Below are 21515 nucleotides of genomic sequence, written 5' to 3' on the forward strand. Positions count from 1 at the left end.
CATTCAGAAATAACTAGGTATATCATGTATATACTTTTCATGAGTCTTCAGTTTAGTGTAATGGGCTGGAGTCTCCCCAGTCTGTCTCTTTGTGACAACACTAAGTCATTAATGGGCATGGATGGTTTAGCTCATAATGTAGTGTGCCCAGTGGCCTGAAGAACAAGTGTAACTTGTTAATACAGTTTACACAGAAAACCCTGGACTAGAGGGCAGCAAAGAACCACAGCTGTGCCTCCTTTTTACATAAAATTACAGTTGACTTTTCCCTCTTTATCTAGCCCTGCCTAGGGTAAGGCTGTCTTAGCAGCCTATCACCTGACACACTTAGGGTGTTTAAAAGGAATAAAACATCCTAGGAATGAATACAGGGCTATTAAGAACAATTATTAGTGAATATAGGATATGCCCTGTGACCACTTGGTTTACCCCTACACTAACTTATCGCTTACATAGACATCTCAACAATTGGAAGAGCACAGAGCCAATGACATTGGAAATAAACAGATGGGAGCAAATCCTCAGCCATCAGAGTTTTGGTCCTTCGTCTTCCAGCCCTTCCCCAAGTGCTGCTGTGCAGTATCTTGAACCTGAGGTTCAAGCCTGCCTTGCATCTTTATCCTGTTACTTATTTCCATGTCCTCCTTGCTGCGATGGCACAAGGTTCCTCTGCCGTAGAGCTGTTAAGACACTGAGTCCTGGTTTGTCTAGGCTAGGTGAAGTGTTTAATGCTTACTGCTGGGGTCAGCATTGCATCAAGAGAATATTTTGTAACGTATTCAAAAATAGCTTTAAAAGGCAGCATACATGCAAAGATCAGGTGGCTTAGCATGTAAAGGCACTTGCTGCCAAACCTGGTGGCCTAAGCTCGATCCTCAGAAGCCACATGGTAGATGGAAAGAACTGACTCTTGAAAGTCATACTTTGACCTCTAGACACACGTAGGCACACATGCCTATGTGCACACACACATACACAGAGAATAAATACATGAACACAGTTTAAAAAGATTGCATGCTCATGTTTCTTTCAATGTATTTGAAATGTTAAATTTTGCCCTATTAGTCTCCCTATAGGACTCAAAGTCCTATAGACTACTCACATATATTAAAGAGAGAAACGATCTTTTCTATTTTAGAGACAATATGGTCACAACAACCACACAAAGTTATGTACTGTAGGAACGGGAAGAAAGTATGGAGCACAACACATTGCTATATTTGCCAAAGCATAAATAAGCGAGAGGGGCATTTGATGTGGGAAATCTTGGAAGTCATGTTATTAATTGGCATGTATATGTTCTTTAGACAGCTACCCTGATTTCCATTGAGGAAAATGTCTTATAAAGTAAAATTCTCATGACACCATAGTTGAGGAGATGCTTTGCCCACTGAGGTCTGTGTCCTGGCATCCCAATCCAGTCTACTTGTTAAAAGCTGGTAGATACTTAGCCCCGACTGTGAGGAGCAGGCCTGTGCCCAGAGATGCTGCAGTTTGCCTTGACAAGCAATAGCAGTTACAGTCATCTGCTTATAGTTGACACCGCAAAGGCACTTCCATCTTAATGTTTCTGTTTAAAAATGAGCATCTCAACCACATAGATTGCTGGTTTCCCCTTCATTCTAAACTTCTGATCCGTAGAGAGCTGGAAGCTATTTGAAAGCTTTGACACATTCAAAGTACTTATAATGATCTATTTATTATGTGTTCATGGACATGTCCCTGCCTGTTGAGGCTGAGCTCATCATTTTTCATGTCCCTCTGTGACAAATTGCTGACATGTGCAGCTGAAGGTAGGAAGGCTTTCTTTCAGCTCATGGTTTCCAAGGATTCAGGTCACCGTTCTTGGCTCCATGTGCTAGGCTAGAACACAATGGTGGGGTAGGGGGAGCAAAGAAATTTCTCCATCTGATGGGACACTGGAAACAGAGATGGAAAGGCAGGAAATAGTCAGGAGACGATACAGCACCCAACAACACACCTCTATGGTCCTGGTCTTCCTTTTAGGCCCTATCTTCTACTTCCATCACTTCCAGTAATCCAGAATAGAATGAGTCCATCAGGGTACCCACCATCAGTTTGGCCGGATCTCTCAGATCCACTCTCTTCCTCCTCAAAGCCCCATCATCTGTCAAGTTCCCAGGACAGGTATCTGTTGAGGACTCTTCTCATTCAACCCTAACCAAGGCATTCCCAAACGTTTGCGGTTTCTTCTCATTCCCTTGACATTTTCCTCCATAAACTAGCTGGAGGACAGCAGTGACAGCACAGGTTTTTCTCCTGCATGAATTTTCTGCTCTAACTGGACAGGTAACTTGTCAGAGAGTAAAGTAGTTCCAGCTACTTTTACTGCGGTACAGGCAGATAACCTGCAATGCTCGCCAGAGCGAGTAATTAGTTCTCACTTGTATAAAGAGGAATGTGAAGTAGGGCTATCTTCAAGCTCTCCAATCCATTCATTTTGTCTTAAACAGCAGTGGCTTTCCCCTACCTCAGGCCTCCGAGGCAATGTGAGAGAGGCATCATCGATTCAGGCCCAGAGAGTTTGAGGCCTCAGGAAGAGCTGTATGGAATCTTTGGTTGGGTTACTCATATTTTCTTAAATTTGTATTTTGTAATTTAAGTTGTATCCTGTTTGGAGGGGAAAAGACAAAAATAGGAGCAGTAAATACAACAGGATTTTCTTTTGATTCCAGCTGTGTTTTACACTTGATAACATCAAGGAATTTCTCTGAAAGGCTTTGCAGTAGCTAATTTCACATACTTATTTTCTACCAGAAATAGAACATTCCTCTTGTATAATTTTATTAATTATTATAATGGGCAATGTAGTTTTCCCATTGGAAAAACATGATCTCCAAAGATCATGTTTTTATTAGAGTTTAATCATATTTAATTAGAGGAATTCCGGATTTTTTTTCCTAAAATGAATTTCATGGTGTTGTATACAGATTTTGTTTAAAAAGTACAATAATCTTGAAGAGCGGAAGTCAACTTCACATATGATTAATTTAGTATCCTGGATTATTGGGAGGTGATGAAATGTAAAACTTGACTTCTAATCGATGGGGGATGGCCCAACCCTCTGTGAGTTCTGCCAACCCTGGGCAGGAGGGTCTGGCTTGCACAAGGAAGCCAGCAAAGTAGAGGCAGGAGGGAAGCCTATAATGGCATTGCTCTGTGTTCTCTGCTTCAGTTCCTGCCTCAGCCTTTGCCATGGCTTCCCTTGGTGACTGACAGTGACCTGTAATATGAAATAAATGCCCCCTCTGACTTGCTTTTGGTCTTGTTTGTATTCCAGCCACAGAAACTAGGCAGGATAGAAGCTGTCACTGCTTTAATCCCCACCTACATACTACAATATCAGTTTCTGACAGTCATAGCCTCCAACAGTTTCTGTGGCACTTTCTGTAACAGAGAATTTAAGGAGCTTGTCCAGACCCAAGTTTACCCAGTTACCAAGTACAGAATAAGGACTCAGGGCTAGTCTAGCTAGTTTAGCTGTTCGCATTATCTGTTGTTTTCCTTTTTACTCTTTCCTTTTTTGTTTTTTTCTCTGTAGCTTTGGAGCTTGTCCTGGAACTAGTTCTTGTAGACCAGGCTGGACTCGAACTCACAGAGATCCGCCTACCTCTCCTCTGCCTCCAAGTGCTGGGATTAAAGGCACGCGCCACCACTGCTATGGAGGCATGTGCATAAGAATTTGCACAGTGTGGAGGCTGTATGGCCTCTATGCTGTGTACAAACCTTATGCTGGGAAAAGGACGATGCTCTCTCTGAGGGCTTCTCGCTCAGTGGCACTCTCCAGTTTTCCAGTTCCCTTGGTCTTGACCCCAGTAGCTGTCTCCCTTCTCAAGCTCCTGCAATAGGAGACTCCAGCTGGGGAATAATAATAGATGAACAGTGGGTGGTTCAGTTCGAACCTGAGGGGAAGCACAAATCCAGTCTAGCAAGGATGAGCCTGAGCCATATAGAGACTTGGATTCCTCTTCTGTTTTCCTCTCTGTACCTCCCCCAGAGTAGACATTTCTGGGGGGCGGCGGCACTTCCTCCAAAGTCTCCATCACCAAATCTTATCCAAGTAGATGAATAAGATGCAGGAATATCCAGAAGAGATTTAATGCCCAGGGAGTTAGAAAGTCCAGTATGGGAGAGGTTAAAGCACGGCTGGTGCTCCCTGGTGAGGAAGTCCCTGCAGTTGGAGCTGATGTAGCTGGAGCAGCCCACTATTACCTATTGTTCTTTACATCCTGTTTTTGGGGCCCTGAGCTGGCCCATCTGGAGTCTACCCCCACCATTGCATTTACATCCTGTGAGAGCCCTGAGCTGGCTCAGCTGGAGTGGCCACTACTAGTGCTTTCTTCTAGGGGCAGGTGCTGTTGGTCAGTCTCTCCTGAGGCTAAATTAATTAATTCATTCTTCCTTCCTTCCTTCCTTCCTTCTTTCCTTCCTTCCTTCCTTCTTTCCTAAAACAATCTTTTCTCATTTTACCTACTAGTCCCAGTTCCTTTTCCCGCCCCTCCTCCTGCTCACTGAGAACTCAGGATGTATGATGCATTGCTAGACAGAGCTCAGGTAGAGATGGCTGTTGTTAGAACCTATTGTGGTGTTTACAGTTGTCTGACCTTATTTTCTGGTTACATTTAGGACAGTTAAAATCCCAGATTCTGCAGACGGGCTGGGTTTCCAGATCAGAGGCTTTGGCCCTTCCGTGGTGCACGCGGTGGGAAGAGGTGAGACATCCCCCGGGCCCCCGATGTGGGAAACTGTGCTGTCAAGTGCTTTGGCTGTTCCATGCCCAACTGAAATGTGCATCACCATGGTGTCAGGAATTGTCTCCTCTCAGTGCATTCTGGAAATAATATGCTAAAGTGTAAAACCTCAAATCTCAGACTGGGTGTGTTGCTCACATCTGTGTTTCCCATACCCAGGAAAGCCAATGCAGAAGAATTGTCGCAAAAGTGAGGCAGGCTTGGGACAGAGTGAGGCTTTGCTCAGAAAGAGGGCTTAGTAGGTGACATATGTGCCCCATACACATGAGGTTGTGAGTTCAGGTCTCTAACACCCACACTAAAAACAAAATGCAAAAAAAAAAAAGGCTTTTGCGTTCCATCACTTGCCTATAATCCCAGCCCTGGGGAAGGGGAGACTGGAGAATCCCCTGGCTTGCTGGCTGTCTGTCTAGTACAGTCCAATGGCAGATCTCAGGTTCAAGAGAGACCTGGCTCAAAAACTGAGGTGAAGTGATCAAGGAAAGATGCCTTTGGCCTCTACATACACATGCTTATGTACACACACACACACACTCGAATAAATAAACAATTCCGTAGGACCCCCAAATTCTTAACTATATTGATTACTGTTACAAAATATTTTTTGTGTATTTCAGTTTAAACTCATGATGATTTTTAAGGTTATCTATTTATATTTTCCTTAGCAGCAAATAAATGCTGTCATTTTGGTCAATAATTTAAAAATGTGAGTTTTCAGGCTTTGTAGAGAGCCCCGTGGGCTTGCCACCCAGTTGCGCCATATTTTCTTCAATTTCTTTCCTTTGAGTCTGCAATGAACCTCACCATGAGATTCATTCTAAGTCAAATAATTGTAGTGACTCAAAGCCTGTTTATATTTTACTTTACTTCTTTGAAAGGCAAACAAAAAGCCCAAAGCTCATATGATATGTATTTTTATTTCATCTTGACACCAGTAAAGGGAGTAGAGATTTCCCAGTGCTGCACATAATAAGGAGCTTGGCTCCTGGAGCCAGAAGGGCCTTTGTGAGCTGAGACTTCTGGCGCTTGTGGAGTAAGGGGGAGGTGGCTGTTTGCAGGGCTGGAAAAAAGTAAATTATCATAATGGGATCATTCAAACATGACGAGAAACAGTTTAAAAGGGTGTTGCCATCAGAACCAATTAATTTTATATTACAAAATTAATGTGTGTATTAAAAAAATAAATCTTGTTTCAAAAAAGTACCTTTTTACTTAGTCTTCCACAGTGGTTGGATGGACATTTACAGCAAATAGCCCTTCAATACTGCGACACAGAAGTATGCCCAGCTGTTGCATAGTGCTTCTGTTTTATTAACCTGTAACATTTGTCCCATGCTTGGGGACAGCCCCTGCAAGCTGAATGTGTATAGCGGTGACCACCATCAAGGTCTTTTCAGTGGGTGGCCACTGTGTTCGTGAGCTTTGTTTCTTAAATAGAAAAGGTGGGGTGGGGGTGGACTCTGTGTCTTTCCTCTCAGACCCCCCCCCCCACCCCGTGGTGTTCATTATCAAACAAATTCTGCTACAAGAAAAGGTCACTGCAGTCCTTCTTGGCAGTATTGCTGCCTTCGGGCCACTAGAGTTCAGCCTTGGACCAATCTAAGCACCCTCTTAGCTCTTTCTTCAGAATAGCTAAAGAAAACAAAACCCCAAGGAAACAACACACCACAAATCAAGTCAGCGATTTCCCGGAGTTACAGAGGCTGTGTTCCAGACTTACTCACCGTCTCTGCCCTCCTAGGCCATTACCTGCACTTAGCCATCTTCATATGAGTTTATGCTCTGCTGGCCCTCTCCCCTTCTCACTCTTGACTTCCATGATGCACTTCTTGGTCACCTCACTGACAGACTCAGACTCCAACGCATGTTCCTCACCATCCTCTAAACATAAAGTCCTGACTTCAGTGTCTTCACACCAGGCAGCAGATTTCTGGGAGAAGTCGGTCGCTCTGTGACTTGCCTCCGTCTGTCTCATCTGCTCCCCCTGCCCCAATTCTTAGCTGACACCCACCACCACCCTGCTAACTTTAAGCTTACACACGGACAGAACTGCTGGTATGTTTAGGTAGCCAGGTGATTTTCCGACTTAGAAATGTCCCTCCTTGCCCAAGACTCAATTCAGAGCAGGAAAACCATTTCTATGACTGGACCTTAGGAGGGATCAAATAGAGACAAAAGGTGTTTTCCTAAGTCTAAAAATTTGAAAAGCATGTTTATGATTCCTTTATGGGTGAATTGCTTGCAATAGAGATCTTTTCTACTATATGGTAAGTTTTATGAACACTAGTATAATACATATGCATGTATATAAAACTCATTATTAGTATTTATTGGTGTTAATTTGCTCTGACATTAATATCAATGGTTGGAAAATTTTAAACCACCAGTTAGGACATGCTACTTACATATATACATAGGTGCATTTACATGGGTACAGATTCTATACCTATGCACACAAAGTGGCTGACTTGCTAGACAGCCAGCCTAGCTAACAATTTAGCTCTAGGGTGGATGGGGAAGTCTGACTCAAAAAAAAAAAAATAAATAAAGTGAATGGTAATCTAGGAAGTGTTTGTTGTTGACCTCTGGTCTGTGCATGTAGACACACACATATGTGTACATGCACACAAGAGCACATTTGATGCCTGTACAGCCATACATTTTTGTATAGTCATGTGAACATACACACCAGTGTACACACAGAAAAAAATGTATGATTTTTAAAGAATTTATTTTTATATGTGCATTAAATTGCTGGTGTTTGTAAAACAAAAATAACATTATTTTAGTACTTATGGATTTTTAAATAAAGTTTATGCTTATGGTATTTTACTTTTTTACTGTGTATTTAGAAAGTTAGATTGACTAGACCTTTAAAGGGAAACATCTGATTAGCAATATGAAGGTCACTATGCAATATTCCTTCAAAATTCTTCTATGGAGGCAGTGGAATATTTTGTTAATTGTGCTCAAGATCATGAGTGAAGAACCAGAAAGACTGAGAGAACATTGTTACCTGAACCAGATGCATCAGGAACATTTTAGGGAGCTTTGATATGTTCAAAATTGCTCCCATTGTGCTATATCTGAAACAGGTAAATCCTTTTGCTGACTTTTGATTTTGACAGTTTTCCCCATTTGTATTTAAAGGTACTGTGGCTGCAGCGGCTGGCCTTCACCCAGGACAGTGTATTATCAAAGTTAACGGAATCAATGTCAGCAAAGAGACACATGCCAGTGTCATTGCACACGTCACAGCCTGCCGGAAGTTCAGGCGGCCAATGAAGGTACACATAAGATTAGATTTAATGGAAATCTTTCAGGAAATAATTAGGAGATGGCATAGGCTAATGTGTGAATGGCTTTTCATTACCAGCTTAAGCACAGCACTGTGAATCTCATTATGACTGCTCTATTTGATACTAATGTTTAATCCTATCTAGTATTGGCTATGCTTAAGTAGTTGTATTTTATCATTACATTTAATTCTTGTGGCATCATTATTTGTATAAAAAACTTGTTCGGAGGAACTTTCTGTTCTTCCTTCTGTTCCTTCCTTTCAAATCCCATTGTTTCTAAGGCTTGAACCCAGGGCCATGTGCATACTAGACAACTGTCTGCCACCGACCTTCTCCCTCAGCACTTATTTTGAATAGGGTTTATTAATGTTAAATCTACAACTATGAAATGTTCTCATGAGATACTTTAGAATATATACAGATCAAGATTGTACAAATATGCTCTTTATAACAAATCTTCTATGGAGAAATATAGACTGTGGATTTTATATACTCAATGGTTAAGTTTTTGATATAGTTATTTAGGCAACTGGATTTAGTTTTAAAAGAAAATATCAGCATGTGTTTGCCAGTGTTTAAATTTTTAAGTGTTATGCTTTGATCTGCTAAATATCATCAGAAGATGAAATTGAACCTAATATAAGCAGGTTCTATTGTTGTCTGAATAGAAAGTGAATAATGGCCTGGTAGAGTCTCAGTTTGTCCACTAGAGGCAGAGACACTCCTTTGCTGGGGGAAGGTCATATGCTTTTCTTACTCTGTGTGATCAAGTTCTTTTGCTTTGGAGACTATGGCATTGCCCACACTGGTAGAATGAGTGACTGCTTGTCCTGAAGCTAGGACTGATGCTCTGTAAGGCACTGACTCCACAGGGAAAGAACTGTTTTATTTTGCTTACTATTAAGGTCAGAAGTGGAATAGAAGCTTAGAAATGATGCATAGTCTCATAGGTTATTCTGAATGATGGCAGTTCTGTAAACACTTGTTGAACTGTACAATTGAATGTGACCTTCACCCCCAGACTCTTCAGAGATAATCAAGAAACCTTCCTCCTCTCTTAGGATTTTGCTAAGTACACAAACTGGTTCACTTAACTTTTACTCCTTTCCTTTTCCCAATTATCTCCCTGGAGAAGTCTTGATCAGGAAATCGTTAAGAGAAACAGTGAATTCACTGAGTGCTATGCACTGTCAGGGACCCATTGCCATGTAACAGACGACCCCGAAGCCAGGTGACTTAGGACCACATTGTCTTTCTTCAACTTTGAATGAAGGGTGGTTCTTCCAAAGCTGCTGATATACCTATGTTCTGCAGGACCCTGAAAGGGTACCCAGATCCCCTCTTCATAGCCCCTAGATGTGTGTGTCAAGCTGTCCTGAGTTCTTGTTGGGGGTCTCTTGCAGGAAATTTCTTTGTGAATAGTACCAGCACACCAGGAGTGAGTGTTGGCAGCCATAGCCTTCTACCTGGGTGATGCTTGCCACTAAACCACTGAACAAATTGAGTCATAGGCAGGGTCAGGGTAAGAAGGACCTGAAAGAAGACATAGATACTGTGGATGTGATTCTTCACAGATACAAGAATGATCAAGTCAGCTACCATGTTTGTGTGTGTGTTGCTAGAGTTTGAGCCTAGAACCTTGTAAATGTTAAGCATGTACCTACTCTTGACTTCTACAATATCTACAACCCTTAGTTCTCATTTTAGTGACTTAAAGCAGCACACTAAGTAAACATAGTTGTAGAGCCGATTCAAGGAAAAACGGGTGTGATACATTATATTATACTTCAACAATTCAGCTCAATTTGGTTTATCATCTTATTTATAAACCTTAAAGCCATGTAACCCTTGAAGTGTTTGTTTGGAAATCATTTAATTTGTCTTGCTTCTCTAAATAAGATTAGAACTGCTGTTTCAATTAAAATATAGGATGAATTATGAACTAAGTAAAAAGGATGTTACATGACTTGGAAATTCAGTATGAAATAGATGGTCTTCCAATTTTCATATTGGTTTAATTCATAATACCATTAATGTATTTAAACAGAGTGACTGTTAGGACCTTAAAATGGTGTACATAATTATAGGTAATTGGTACAGCAAATAATTACCCATTAGCATTTGTTTATTTTAAGGTATAATTGATAACTCATTTAAAGATATAATTGAGATATTTCAGTAAGACATTTGAGAACAATATCCCATTTTAAAAAAATGCATCTTTAGGATAAATATATAAAGTTTATCTTCTGAAGGTAATTTAATCTAGAAACAGAGCATTAAATTGTCATTGAATGTCCATTCTGATGTTTTGTTTTTTTTTCAAAACTTATTACTGTTCAGCTAGAAAAATAAACAAGCTAGATGGTCAAGCTTCTTTCTCAAGCAGGGTTATGAAATTAATATGCATCCTGGTATCTAGCTCTAAGAGTTCTTCCTTTCCTCACTTCCAGCAAGATTCCATACAGTGGGTTTATGATAGTCTTGAAAGTGCTCATGAAGACCTGCACAAGTCCCACTTGAAACCCTCTGGAGACGAGGCAGGGGAAGCTTTGGACTGCAAAGTAGAAGGTGGGTTACTTTTTTTCCTTTCCTCATATGCTTACTCTTGTCTCTTTCATAGTGCCTGTCTCTGTCTCTCCTCCCAAGTACTTCCAAGTTCTGTATTTCCAGGCTGTGGCTCATTGTTAAATTTATATGTCATTGCATGCATGGAAGTAGGAATGGAGAGTGGTTGACATCTGCTATACGGTCTAGCATGGTCCAGAATATGTGATTTTGACTCCTAAATGATGAGATTACAGCTGAGCATCACAGGCTTTGCAGCAAGCCCCTTTTCAGGATTTTCCTAGTATTTCTCATCAGTTTCCGGACACTCTCTTTAGGGAAGAAGAAATTGAGCCCATTTAGGACAACGGTCTAGTGTGCTAGTTAAGTCATAAGGGGTAAGAGGGTGGATCCAAGGCAGGATTTCTCCCTTGGAGGTGAAAGTCCTTTAGACGTTTCTGTTCCTATGGGTCTCACCATAGTAGGTGTTTTTGGAAGCTTGGCAGACATGTGGATTCTCTCCCTCTACCTCAAGTCTGATGGCTCAGGTCCCCATTTTTGTAAGATCTGTTTCACATGGTCATGTACATACAAGAAGTCCTGGTGTTGAGATAGTCTGTAGCCCCTTTAAAAATATACCCAATTCAAGTAAGTTTTGTTATATTCCCACCTTGACAATAAGAGGTAAATATATGCTTGTGGCACTACACACACACACACACACACACACACGGGGGGGGGGGGGGTCTGTTGGAAACATTCTCATTTCTGGTTCTGTACTTGGTCGCCAGAGCAAGGCAGATGTCTATTGAGTTCAATGCCAGTCCAACCTACATGGTAAATTCCAGATGAGCCAAGGGTACACTGTAAGATTCTGCGTCAAAAGTAAAATAAAAATAATAAGAAAATCCCAGGGATTCGAAATTATTTGGTGAGCAGAAAAACAAGAAAAACATGAATTAGCTTTACTAATGTTGTGTTCCAGAGGTCATCGACAAGTTCAACACCATGGCCATTATCGATGGCAAGAAGGAGCACGTGAGCCTGACAGTGGACAATGTCCACCTTGAGTATGGGGTTGTCTATGAATATGACAGCACAGCAGGCACCAAGTGCAATGTCGTGGAGAAGATGGTCGAGCCCAAAGGCTTCTTCAGCCTCACTGCCAAGGTACGCGTGACTCCGCGACAGTGAACTTCTTCTTCATTTTTTTTTCTTTCTTTTTTTTTTTTATTTTTCCACTCAAAAATTTACACTTCCTTCCCTCTTCCCATTCACCTTGTGCTCCCCCACTCTCCCTCCCTCCTTAAGAGAGGCAGGGTATCTTGCCCTGTGGGAAGTCCAAGGCCCAAATCTACACCCATTCTTTCTTTTACTTACCAACATACAAACAAGCATTAATAATAATTATTATAAGTAAGTAAATAAATAATAACAAACCAGGAAAGGACAAAATCAACAAAACAAAAGGAAAATAGATTAAGAAAAAAGCCCCAGGAATATATAGAGACACTGGAACACACACTTTCGCACACACAGAAAGTCCATAAAAACAAAATCAGAAACCATAACATATAAGATAAAGGTCTATAAGATTATGAGACGATTTCATTGGTTCTGTCTCTCAGCAGGCAGCATTTTGCTTCTCTGTTATCCTACTAGGTGACAAGGATGTCAGGGCTTTTCCCCTGGGTTTGTGGTGGTTGTTCCGCCACCAAAGTGAGGGTGGAAATCTTCTGAGTGAATGCATGAGAGACGTCCAGAAGATGTGTGCCCACATCAGAGTGAGATGATTTATCCAACAGGGAGCCTTTGAAGTCAGTTTGGCTCCCCGAGCAGGCTTTTATCATCAAGACAAGGCAAACACTGAGATTGCAAACCTGAGAAGGCAAACCAGTTCACAGGCTGTGCCTGTGGACCACAGAACCCTGGCAACTGCAGGGCTAACTTATGGAAATTGTACGTGCTCACTTTTGAGGTTACTTTCCTTTTGTGTCCGTTTAATCGCCACAGATTCTGGAAGCCCTAGCAAAAAGTGATGATCATTTTCTGCACAACTGCACCAGTCTTAATTCTTTGAATGATGTGATACCCACTGACCTTCAGAATAAATTCAGCACCATGTGCAATGAAAGAGTTGAACACGTATGCCACAGAATATCCAGTTATAGGAAGGTACGTTGAATTTTACATGACAGTGTTATTGGAGTTATTGTTTGAGTCACATTTAAATCACTTTTGAGTATCTTCTTTACATATGTGCTATGTGCTCATTTATTGAAATAATATTCATGTAATTTTCTTGGTCAGTTTCTGTTGCTGTAACAAAATGTTGGAGACTCTGTGGGGTTTTTTTTCCCCTTGAAGGTCTTTTGCATATGTACTGTGGCTTCCCGTGTGTCTTTATGGCATTTCTGTGTGCATGAACTCTGTTGTATGTGTTTCTCATGCTTTTCTTTTCCTTTTTTTTTTCTCCTGGTAGTTTGTTTCATCCTGTTCTGGTTTGTTTGTTTTTATTTTATATTATTTTTAATTATTTTCTTTTTATCTTTTGATGCTTATTTGTATTCTAATGAGAGAGAAAACGATTGGCTGTGAAGTTGGGTGGATGGGGAAGTCAAGATCTAGGAGGAGTTAGAAGGGAAAACTGTAATCAGAATAAATACACTGTATAAAAGTCCATTTCCAATATAAACAAACAATCAAAAAGGAATAAAAAACAAGGAAAATAGTCCTCTGACGATACAGCCCAAGTTCTTGTGTAGTTGCCAAAATCGAATGCCGTTATCTGCCTTCTGCTTCATGGTAGCCTAAATGAAAAGGGAAACAATCTACTATATACTTACCCAAACCCCTGTGAGCTATGTGTATGTAAGTATGCATGGTTTTCCTACTTAAGGTTACTCTTGCTGTGATAAAACACCATAACCAACAGCACTTGGGGAGGAAAGAGTTCATTTGGTGCTCATCATGGAAGGAAGTCAGGGCAGAAACTCAAGCATGGCAGGAACCTGGAGGGAGGAGCTGATGCAGAGGCAATGAAAGGTTGTTGCTTACTGCCTTGCTTCACTTGGCTTGCTCAGCCTGTTTGCTTATAGAACACAGGACCACCAGCCCTGGGGTGAACCACCCACAATGGGCTGGGTCCTCCTCCATCAGTCACTAAATAAATGCCCTAGAGACTGTCCTTCAGCCAGATATTATAAAGGGATGTTCTCAGTTGAAGTTCCCTCCTCTTAGATATCTTTAACCTGTGTCAAGTGGACATAAAGCTAACAAGCACAGTAGCCTTTCTTGGGCTCATTTTTCTAAAGAAAATCTTTCATACCAATTATTCCACCCCTCCCTTCCCCCACATGATTCCCCTACTCCATTCGTAGCCTTTTCTTCTGTGTGTGAGCGTGCATGCATGTGTACCTAATGAGCCCATTTAGTAATTTAGTATTGCTTGTACGTATGTGTGTTTAGTCCCCATGTTTTAGCATTGGATAGTCTATCAGGGAACTCATCCTTGAAGAAAACTCTTTCTCCCTCTGTCTGCAACCATTGTTTGCCTGTAGCACTTCATCAAAGTTATGGCCTTCTCAAAGTTCTGCCATCCACATTGTTTAAGAAACCATATTGGTGAACTTTCATGAGTGTATATATCCCGGTCATGTGTTCTAGACATGTACAGTCTTTCCTCCCTCTCTTCTGCTATGTTCCCTGAGTCATTATACAGAAGTTAGATTATAAATGTTAGCAGTTGGGACTGGGTACCCATGGTCACTTATTCTCTTCATTTTGACTAGTTGTCACACCAGGTTTTGCAGAGGCAACACCAAGAGGTATCATAGGTAGTGCTCATAAACAGAACTCTGCAAAGAATGAGTGAAACAGAATGGATTATTTTGTGTAGCAGATATTTTTAGGATATAGGTCACTGGCTCTATGTTCCATAATAAAATGAACCAACCGTAAGAACATTAGGATTTCTGTAAAGGACAAATCACTGTTTTAAGTAGTCAACAAATGTAGCTCTTACAATAAAAAGACAAGTTAGGCAGGGTATGCTCCTTAGCCTCTTTAATCTCAGCACTCAGGAAGTAGAGGCAAGTCAAGCTCAGTGAATTTGAGGCCTGTCTAATCTATGTAGTGAGTTTCAGAGTAGCCAGGGCTACATAGCGAGAGCCTGTTTGAACAACAGCCACTGCCACGACAAAGGCACATCAGGGTGGCAGGAAGGCGAAATGCCATTCAGCTAGTCTAGAAGTTAGACTGGACAATTAATGGAGAAGATGGATGAGTGCCCGGATTAGGAGGGAAGATTTGAGTTAGTTGCAATCAGAGTAGAAAAGGAGTGAATATGTGTTTTCCAGTGATTGTTTTGTTTAGAATATCTAATATAATGTGTTCTTGGGTGAGAGTCACAGTGGAAATGTCGCTTGTCTCTTCAACCTGCATAGATATAAATTGGTGATGACCTGGGATGGTTCAAAGCCCATGAGATGAAAGATGGAGGGATCAATATTAATTATGTCTAGGGAGCAACATGCATGCATTGATGGTTTGGTTATGGAAGAGTAAGGTTCTGTCATTTCTCATTTTCTCAAGGAAACTAATATATGTGTAAAAAGGAAAGGGGTGTGAGTGCAGTGGGCTCAGAAGCATACACTGCCCAAATAGTGAAGATTCCACCGTATTGGGGAATTTATGGTATTCTGCATTTATGTAGAAGTAACATAGGGTCCTATGACATTTTAATGAAGACATGGCCAGCTTAGTGGGCACTGATCACAGATGATAAGAATTATGTCACTGAATTAGAGACCACACTGTGAGAGGTGTCACTCACTGGATGAGTCTCGAATCTCTTATCCATGATGAGTCTTGTCCTGCTTCTGTCTCTAGGAAATAACTCTTGCCTCAGTTCATATAGCTGAGGAAGTATTTGAATGCTCTCTTACTTACTTTTGTTATTCCTCAAGAAACAGCTCGTCTGGTAAGGCCTGATAGTTGTATAAACTGTGTTCCTTGTCATCTCAGTTGGCCATAAATAAACTTAAAATAGTTGACTATCTTTTTCATTAGAGGAATATTCAGGGTTAACATGAAAATATGTCAATGACCCTTTCAGTTTGAACAGGATGCTGGTAATTTTAGTAGTTTATAGAAGATTAGCTCGTGTATCTATCAAGTTCATATCAACAGAAAGCACAGCCTTTGTGAAAGCAGAGTTTTAATTCCCACATATAATAAAAACAATTGAAGTTATTATTAGCAACATTTTTCTTCCAAATGAAAGCTTCTAGATGCCTCTTTTTGTGAAATAAAAAGTATAGACCTCATAGATCAGTGCCATGCTCATCCATCACCAGAGAAGCTTCCTCCTGAAGCAGGTGGGAACAGATACAGAGAGCAACAGTCAGACATTGAACACACACAGACAGACAGACACAGACAGACACAGATAGACAGACATAGAAACACTCAGTCCTAAATTGGATTTCTCAATCAAACTCTTCCTCTCAGAGCTCAAGGAAGCCCTCGGAAGAGGAGGCAGAAAGAGTGAAAGAGTCAGAAGGTATGGAGGACACCAAGAAAACAAGGCCCTCTAACTCAACATGACCAAAGCTCATAGGAACTCACAGAGACTAAGGAAGCACACACAGGGCATGCAGGAATCTGCATCAGGTCCTCTGTGTATAGACCATGGATTCCAGTTTAGTATTTTTGTGAGATTCCTGAATGTATGAACGAGTTGGTCTCTCATTCTTGTGCTTTCCTTTTGTAGGTTTGACTTGTCCACATCTGATGTAATAGTTTTGGTTTTCTCTTATTATATTTTTTATTTTTTAAAAAAATTAATGAATGGAAAACTAGCAACCAGAGTGAATATTAACAACTGAGCTGCCACTCATACCTGCGGGGAGACGGAAAATGAGTTTTCTCCCATGGAGTGACAAGGGTATATCAGCCACTCCAGGGCAGGCCTCATGTTCAGATGTAGTTTACAAACATATAAAGGACTCCACAGGTTTTTTTGTATGTCCTTTCATCTGGTTACAGTTTGGTGTTCCCCCCTCCCATTTGGTTGTATTATTTTGTTGTCTTGGTTTGAGGTACTTTTATCGTTATCTTGGGGTTTTGAGGGGTTTTTTTCTTCTTTTTTTTTTTGAGCAATAATTTAAAGTTGTGTAGGTAGGGACAGGGAGAATATGAATGGACTTGGCGGAAGGGAATATGATAAAAATATATTTAAATTAAAGAATTGTTATAGTGTCTGTGTCAATTGTTATAGAAGTGTCTGTGGAAACTAAAATCTTAGGCTGGCTTTGCTTTATTCTGGCTTTAAACATTTTAGATTTTAGAACTAAGAACTAATGAATTCCAGTAACTTCTGTGGCCAGGCTCCTGCGATCATAACAGATTTTCTACAGGTCATCAAATGTGTTGCTGTCCACGTATGATGTAACCCTAGAGCGTCCTGGACAACTAAGTGAATCCCAAGCAGGGATTTCTTCTGTGTAGCTAAACTGTGGTTGGTTCAGGTGTGAAGAAGCTGTGTCTTCCTTTGGGAACATTCTCTGAACTCTGTACTGAGAACCTTCCTAGTCTTACAGTCACTGTCCTGGTTGAAATAATTGGACTTATTGTGAGGATCAGAAATTCTTCGTAAGCTTCCTTGAAGTGGTTCTTGTTTACACAAAAATAACACTGAAAGAATTGGAAAACTTCCTTTGAATTTTCTTTCTACTTTGCTTACTGCATATGATCCTCAAGCTGATACATGGATTTGAAACATTGTGCATAAATTTCTTTGCCCTCCTTTTCTAAGAGGATAATCTAATATAAAAAAAATCTTCTTCCTAACTCTGCTGCAAAACATTTTGCATTTAATTGAAATGGGAGACATCTGCAGAGTAATAATTTACTTTTATAGTATCTCTGGGTTTTAGTTAAATGACTGTATTGAATTTAAACATGAATTTGCTTCCAGTGCATAAAAAAAAAAAACTTGGAGTGTTTCATGTCTAAGAACTGTGCATCCCTGTCAGTTTACAGGCACTTCTTCATTATCACCTGGACTAAAAATGTGGCCGTCCTTGCCCTCTGCCTCCCCTCCACCCACGGTTTCATCCTTCCATCTCCTTCCTGGAAGGAGCCTCCTGTATCCTTCGGTGGACCATTGCTTCTCTTTTCATCCTCAGCCCTCTACAGCTGGGCCCTGATCCCTGCCACGTCACAGAAATGGCTATGTTTTGTCAAAGCCCCTTCACGACCCTTCTTTATCTTGTTTCAGCAGAACCAGGGGCAGCTGACCTTGTTCTCTGGAACACTGCCTGTCCCTAACCTGTGTCTTTGCCGGTGGTGTTTTCCTAGGACCTGAACCTGTTTCTCCTTTTCTTTCTGACCCTTCATTGATGATCTCCAGGGCTCGGTACTTACTGTTCTTTCATTCTGCATTGGCTTCTCCACATGAGGTGATGAATATCTCAGACCTAACATGTTTTCAATGAAGTTCGCATTCCACCCCTCTGTGATGTCCCTTCTATTATTTTCTCTGTCTCAGGATTACATCCTCCTTTTACTAGGTTCACTCCATCTTTTCAGATCTGTGGTTCCACCTCCAGAGAGTCAATCAACTGCAGATCAAAAGCATTTTGTAAAATAAAGTAAAATAACACAAAATTTTAAAATGCATTACAATGAATGTTTATATAGGATTTACATTGTTCTAGGTACTTTATAAACAATGTTAAGGATAACTTGATTACAGGCTGATGAGATTGCTTTGTAAGTAAAAGAGATGCCTGCTAAGCCTGTTAACCTTTTTTTTTTTTTAAATCCCTGGCACCCAGGCAGTAGAAGGAGAGTACTAGCTTCTGCAAGATGTCCTCTGACTTCCAAATGTATGCATCCCTGCCATTCACAAGTAAATAAATGTAAAAATTAAAAGAAACGTCATATATAAGTGCTATGTCACTTTATATAGGAGACATCTTTGATTTTTAGTATCCCAATCATGTGCTGGAATCAACTCCCTGAAGATGCAGGTTCTAATTCATCAGTAATTGTGTGAAGGTGGCAATCAGTTCAGGCTGTGCTGTTCCACAGTAGACCTAACATTCTGTCCCTTACAGCTCTCCCTAGACCCAGTAGATGCCTTTATTGAAAATTATCAATTTTCATTTGGGAAAAGTTATTCTCCCTTTCTTAATAAACTTGGCACTTCATTGAATGTTGCTGTAATGCTAGTCACACATGGCGTAAAGTGTGTTCTGGTATACACAACACGGTCAGTTCACTGGCTGCACCCTCCTTGTTTTAGGATTTTGTTTCTGAAAATTTTTACCCTGGAAACCAGGAAGCTGGTGTCTGGATGCTCACTTTTCTACCCTGCTCCAGGTGCCAGTGGTAGAGAGACACTCCTGTTGCTTCCTCCTTCCCTAAGGTTGTCTGCCTCAGTCCAAGTTGTGATGCTGTAACTGTGTACCATGGACTGGGTGACTAATGAGGAAGAGATGCTTCTTCAACTTACTGTGCTAACTGAAGATCGGGTAACATCTGATGAACATCTGGCAAGGGCCTCACATGAGACAGTGAACATGTCAAAGACAGCTTGCTTTTATAACAGGACCAGAGACATCGAGAGATAGAGACACAGGGACAGAGAGATCCACATCCCACTCAAAAACAAAATGCTCTTCAGGCCAACCTGAAGACCTCTCAACTGGTCTCACCTCGCAAAGGTCCCAGCACTGCCATTCTTGCCACAAAGCTGGGAACCTTTAAAGACATAGGTCTTCATACCTAAACCAAAACATGAATTAAGTTTCTAACACAAATATTTACTAAACACATCAAATTCATACTAGTCGTTTTAGGATGCTGGACAATGCTTTTTTCTTTCTTTCTTTCTTTTTTTTTTTTTGTTTTGTTTTTCGAGATACGGTTTCTCTGTAGCTTTTGGTGCCTGTCCTGGAACTAGCTCTTGTAGACCAGGCTGGCCTCGAACTCCCAGAGATCCGCCTGCCTCTGCCTCCCGACTGCTGGGATTAAAGGCATGCACCACCACCGCCCGGCACTGCTTCTTTCTTGATGCTTTTGCTTCTCAGGATAGCCTTCCTCCAAGATGCTTATGTTGAACTAATTCAGGTACATTCTGATACAGGGCTATGATTTCTCTCCAGGTATAGCCTCAAGAATTTGTACTGTGGTAAGGATCTGAGAGTCTACCTCACTGCCCAAACCCTGCCATCTCAAATCACTCTGGTTCCTACTCCTACCCCTAAGCACTTCATTACATCACCCTGCTCATCCCCTTCTCAACATTTCTGATCACCTAGCTTGTATATCTCTGATGTGTTTGTTGCACACATATCATTCTATATATCTATACTTGTGGTATATATGACTGTAACTTTATGGTTGTTCTGTATAACAGTAATATGTATAGTGTTTAACTGTTCTACTCATAGAGTGTATACTTCATGGGTTAGGGGTTGTATCCTCAGTATTTATCTTGGAGGCCTGAACAGATACCTCCCTCTTTTATTTCTCACTGGATGTATGATTGGTTGAAAGGTAAGGCAAGAGAATCTTAATCTTTTATGGTGTTTGCTATCACAACATACTACCGTGCCTCTGTGTGTCATGGAGGCTCAGCTAAGACTTCAATCTTGAAATAAAAGTAGAAAAGAACTTGGGTTGAACATTTGTATCTAATGTGCCTTAAATCCTGGACCCATCTCAGCTGAAAGTTTATTCTTAAGGTGAGGAGCTGGATCTGGAATCTCTCAAATTCCTTAATTCTTTTCAGTGTACGTGGTCATCAAGCTTGGTGGCAATCTTCTTAGTAACTTCCTGCATTTCATTCTGATCCCTGCTGTACTGCTTGACTGAGCTATACAACTAAATAAATATAAATGAAATATAAATATTTTAGGATACATATTATACTTACCTTTGTGTATATACAGTGATATGCTCTGTATGCATATAAGAGGGTCTTTAATGAAATATAAATATTTTAGGATACATATTATACATATCTTTGTGTATATACAGTGATATGCTCTGTATGCATATAAGAGGGTCTTTATTCCAGTAGTGAACTTATACATATAGAATATGATCTTTCATATATACCATTATGTTTAACTTAAAATGTCCAGTGGCCAGTAATAGTCTTAAATTTTGTTCTTCTCAGTGCTAGAATTATTATTCTGCTGGTAACATGAGAGAGTAGGGTCGTGGCTGTCGTTTTAGGGAGAAGAGCTCAGTAGGATTATCTGATCCAAATCTCCTATTTACTGAGTGATAAGATACCGACTTTCCCAATGTCATATCCAGTCCTGTAACAGTCCTGACACCAAGGTCAAAAGACAGCAAAGGCCTTCAAAGCAATAATCCAGCTGGGCTCTCTGAGGTGTCTACCTCTTGTACACAAGATCGCTATCCCATAGACTTTACCCTCTACCAGCTGAGCTAGAGGAAGGAGGTTATTCCTAATTGTGAGGAAGCCTGCAGGTGCCTTCTAATTCGTAACTAAGGCAAAGGAAATTGACCCAAAATTCATGTACAACTTCTGATGACTTTCTGGAATCCAAAGCTGCTGAAGAGAAAGCGTTTGGCAATGAGTGAGAACCATCTAGACACACTGAACATCTTGTACAAAGGCCCAGAGAGAGTGGGTGATGTATGAGAGGAGCTATGTACAAGCCGGAAGGAGTTTATGGAGTGAGGAGACAGAGACCTTTAAAGTAAGGGGGAGCAGGCCTGGTGAGAACCACAATATTATTGGTTTCATATAGCCTGGAAGGAGCTTATGGAGACCGCTGCAAAGCCTCTGCCACTTTAGGGTAGCAGGGTAGACACATGGAAGTCACAAACCATCTGTGTAGCACGTTATTGT

At 40.8% G+C, this 21515-nt stretch overlaps 1 protein-coding gene across 1 annotated transcript in view; it reads left to right on the top strand.

Annotated features, from left to right (window-relative positions):
• The window catches only part of Prex2 (phosphatidylinositol-3,4,5-trisphosphate dependent Rac exchange factor 2), a 289087-nt gene that overhangs the window by 139132 nt on the left and 128440 nt on the right, over window positions 1–21515 (top strand). The window contains exons 19-23 of the mRNA XM_041667469.1: window positions 4648–4733; window positions 7923–8059; window positions 10525–10642; window positions 11604–11788; window positions 12632–12793. Of these exons, the coding sequence (XP_041523403.1) occupies window positions 4648–4733; window positions 7923–8059; window positions 10525–10642; window positions 11604–11788; window positions 12632–12793 (688 nt within the window). The remainder of the gene's footprint in view (window positions 1–4647; window positions 4734–7922; window positions 8060–10524; window positions 10643–11603; window positions 11789–12631; window positions 12794–21515) is intronic.

The sequence above is a fragment of the Microtus oregoni genome, unplaced genomic scaffold (assembly GCF_018167655.1).
Source record: "Microtus oregoni isolate MIOR12 unplaced genomic scaffold, Mior012 000017F_ref0000208, whole genome shotgun sequence".
Taxonomy (NCBI): domain Eukaryota; kingdom Metazoa; phylum Chordata; class Mammalia; order Rodentia; family Cricetidae; genus Microtus; species Microtus oregoni.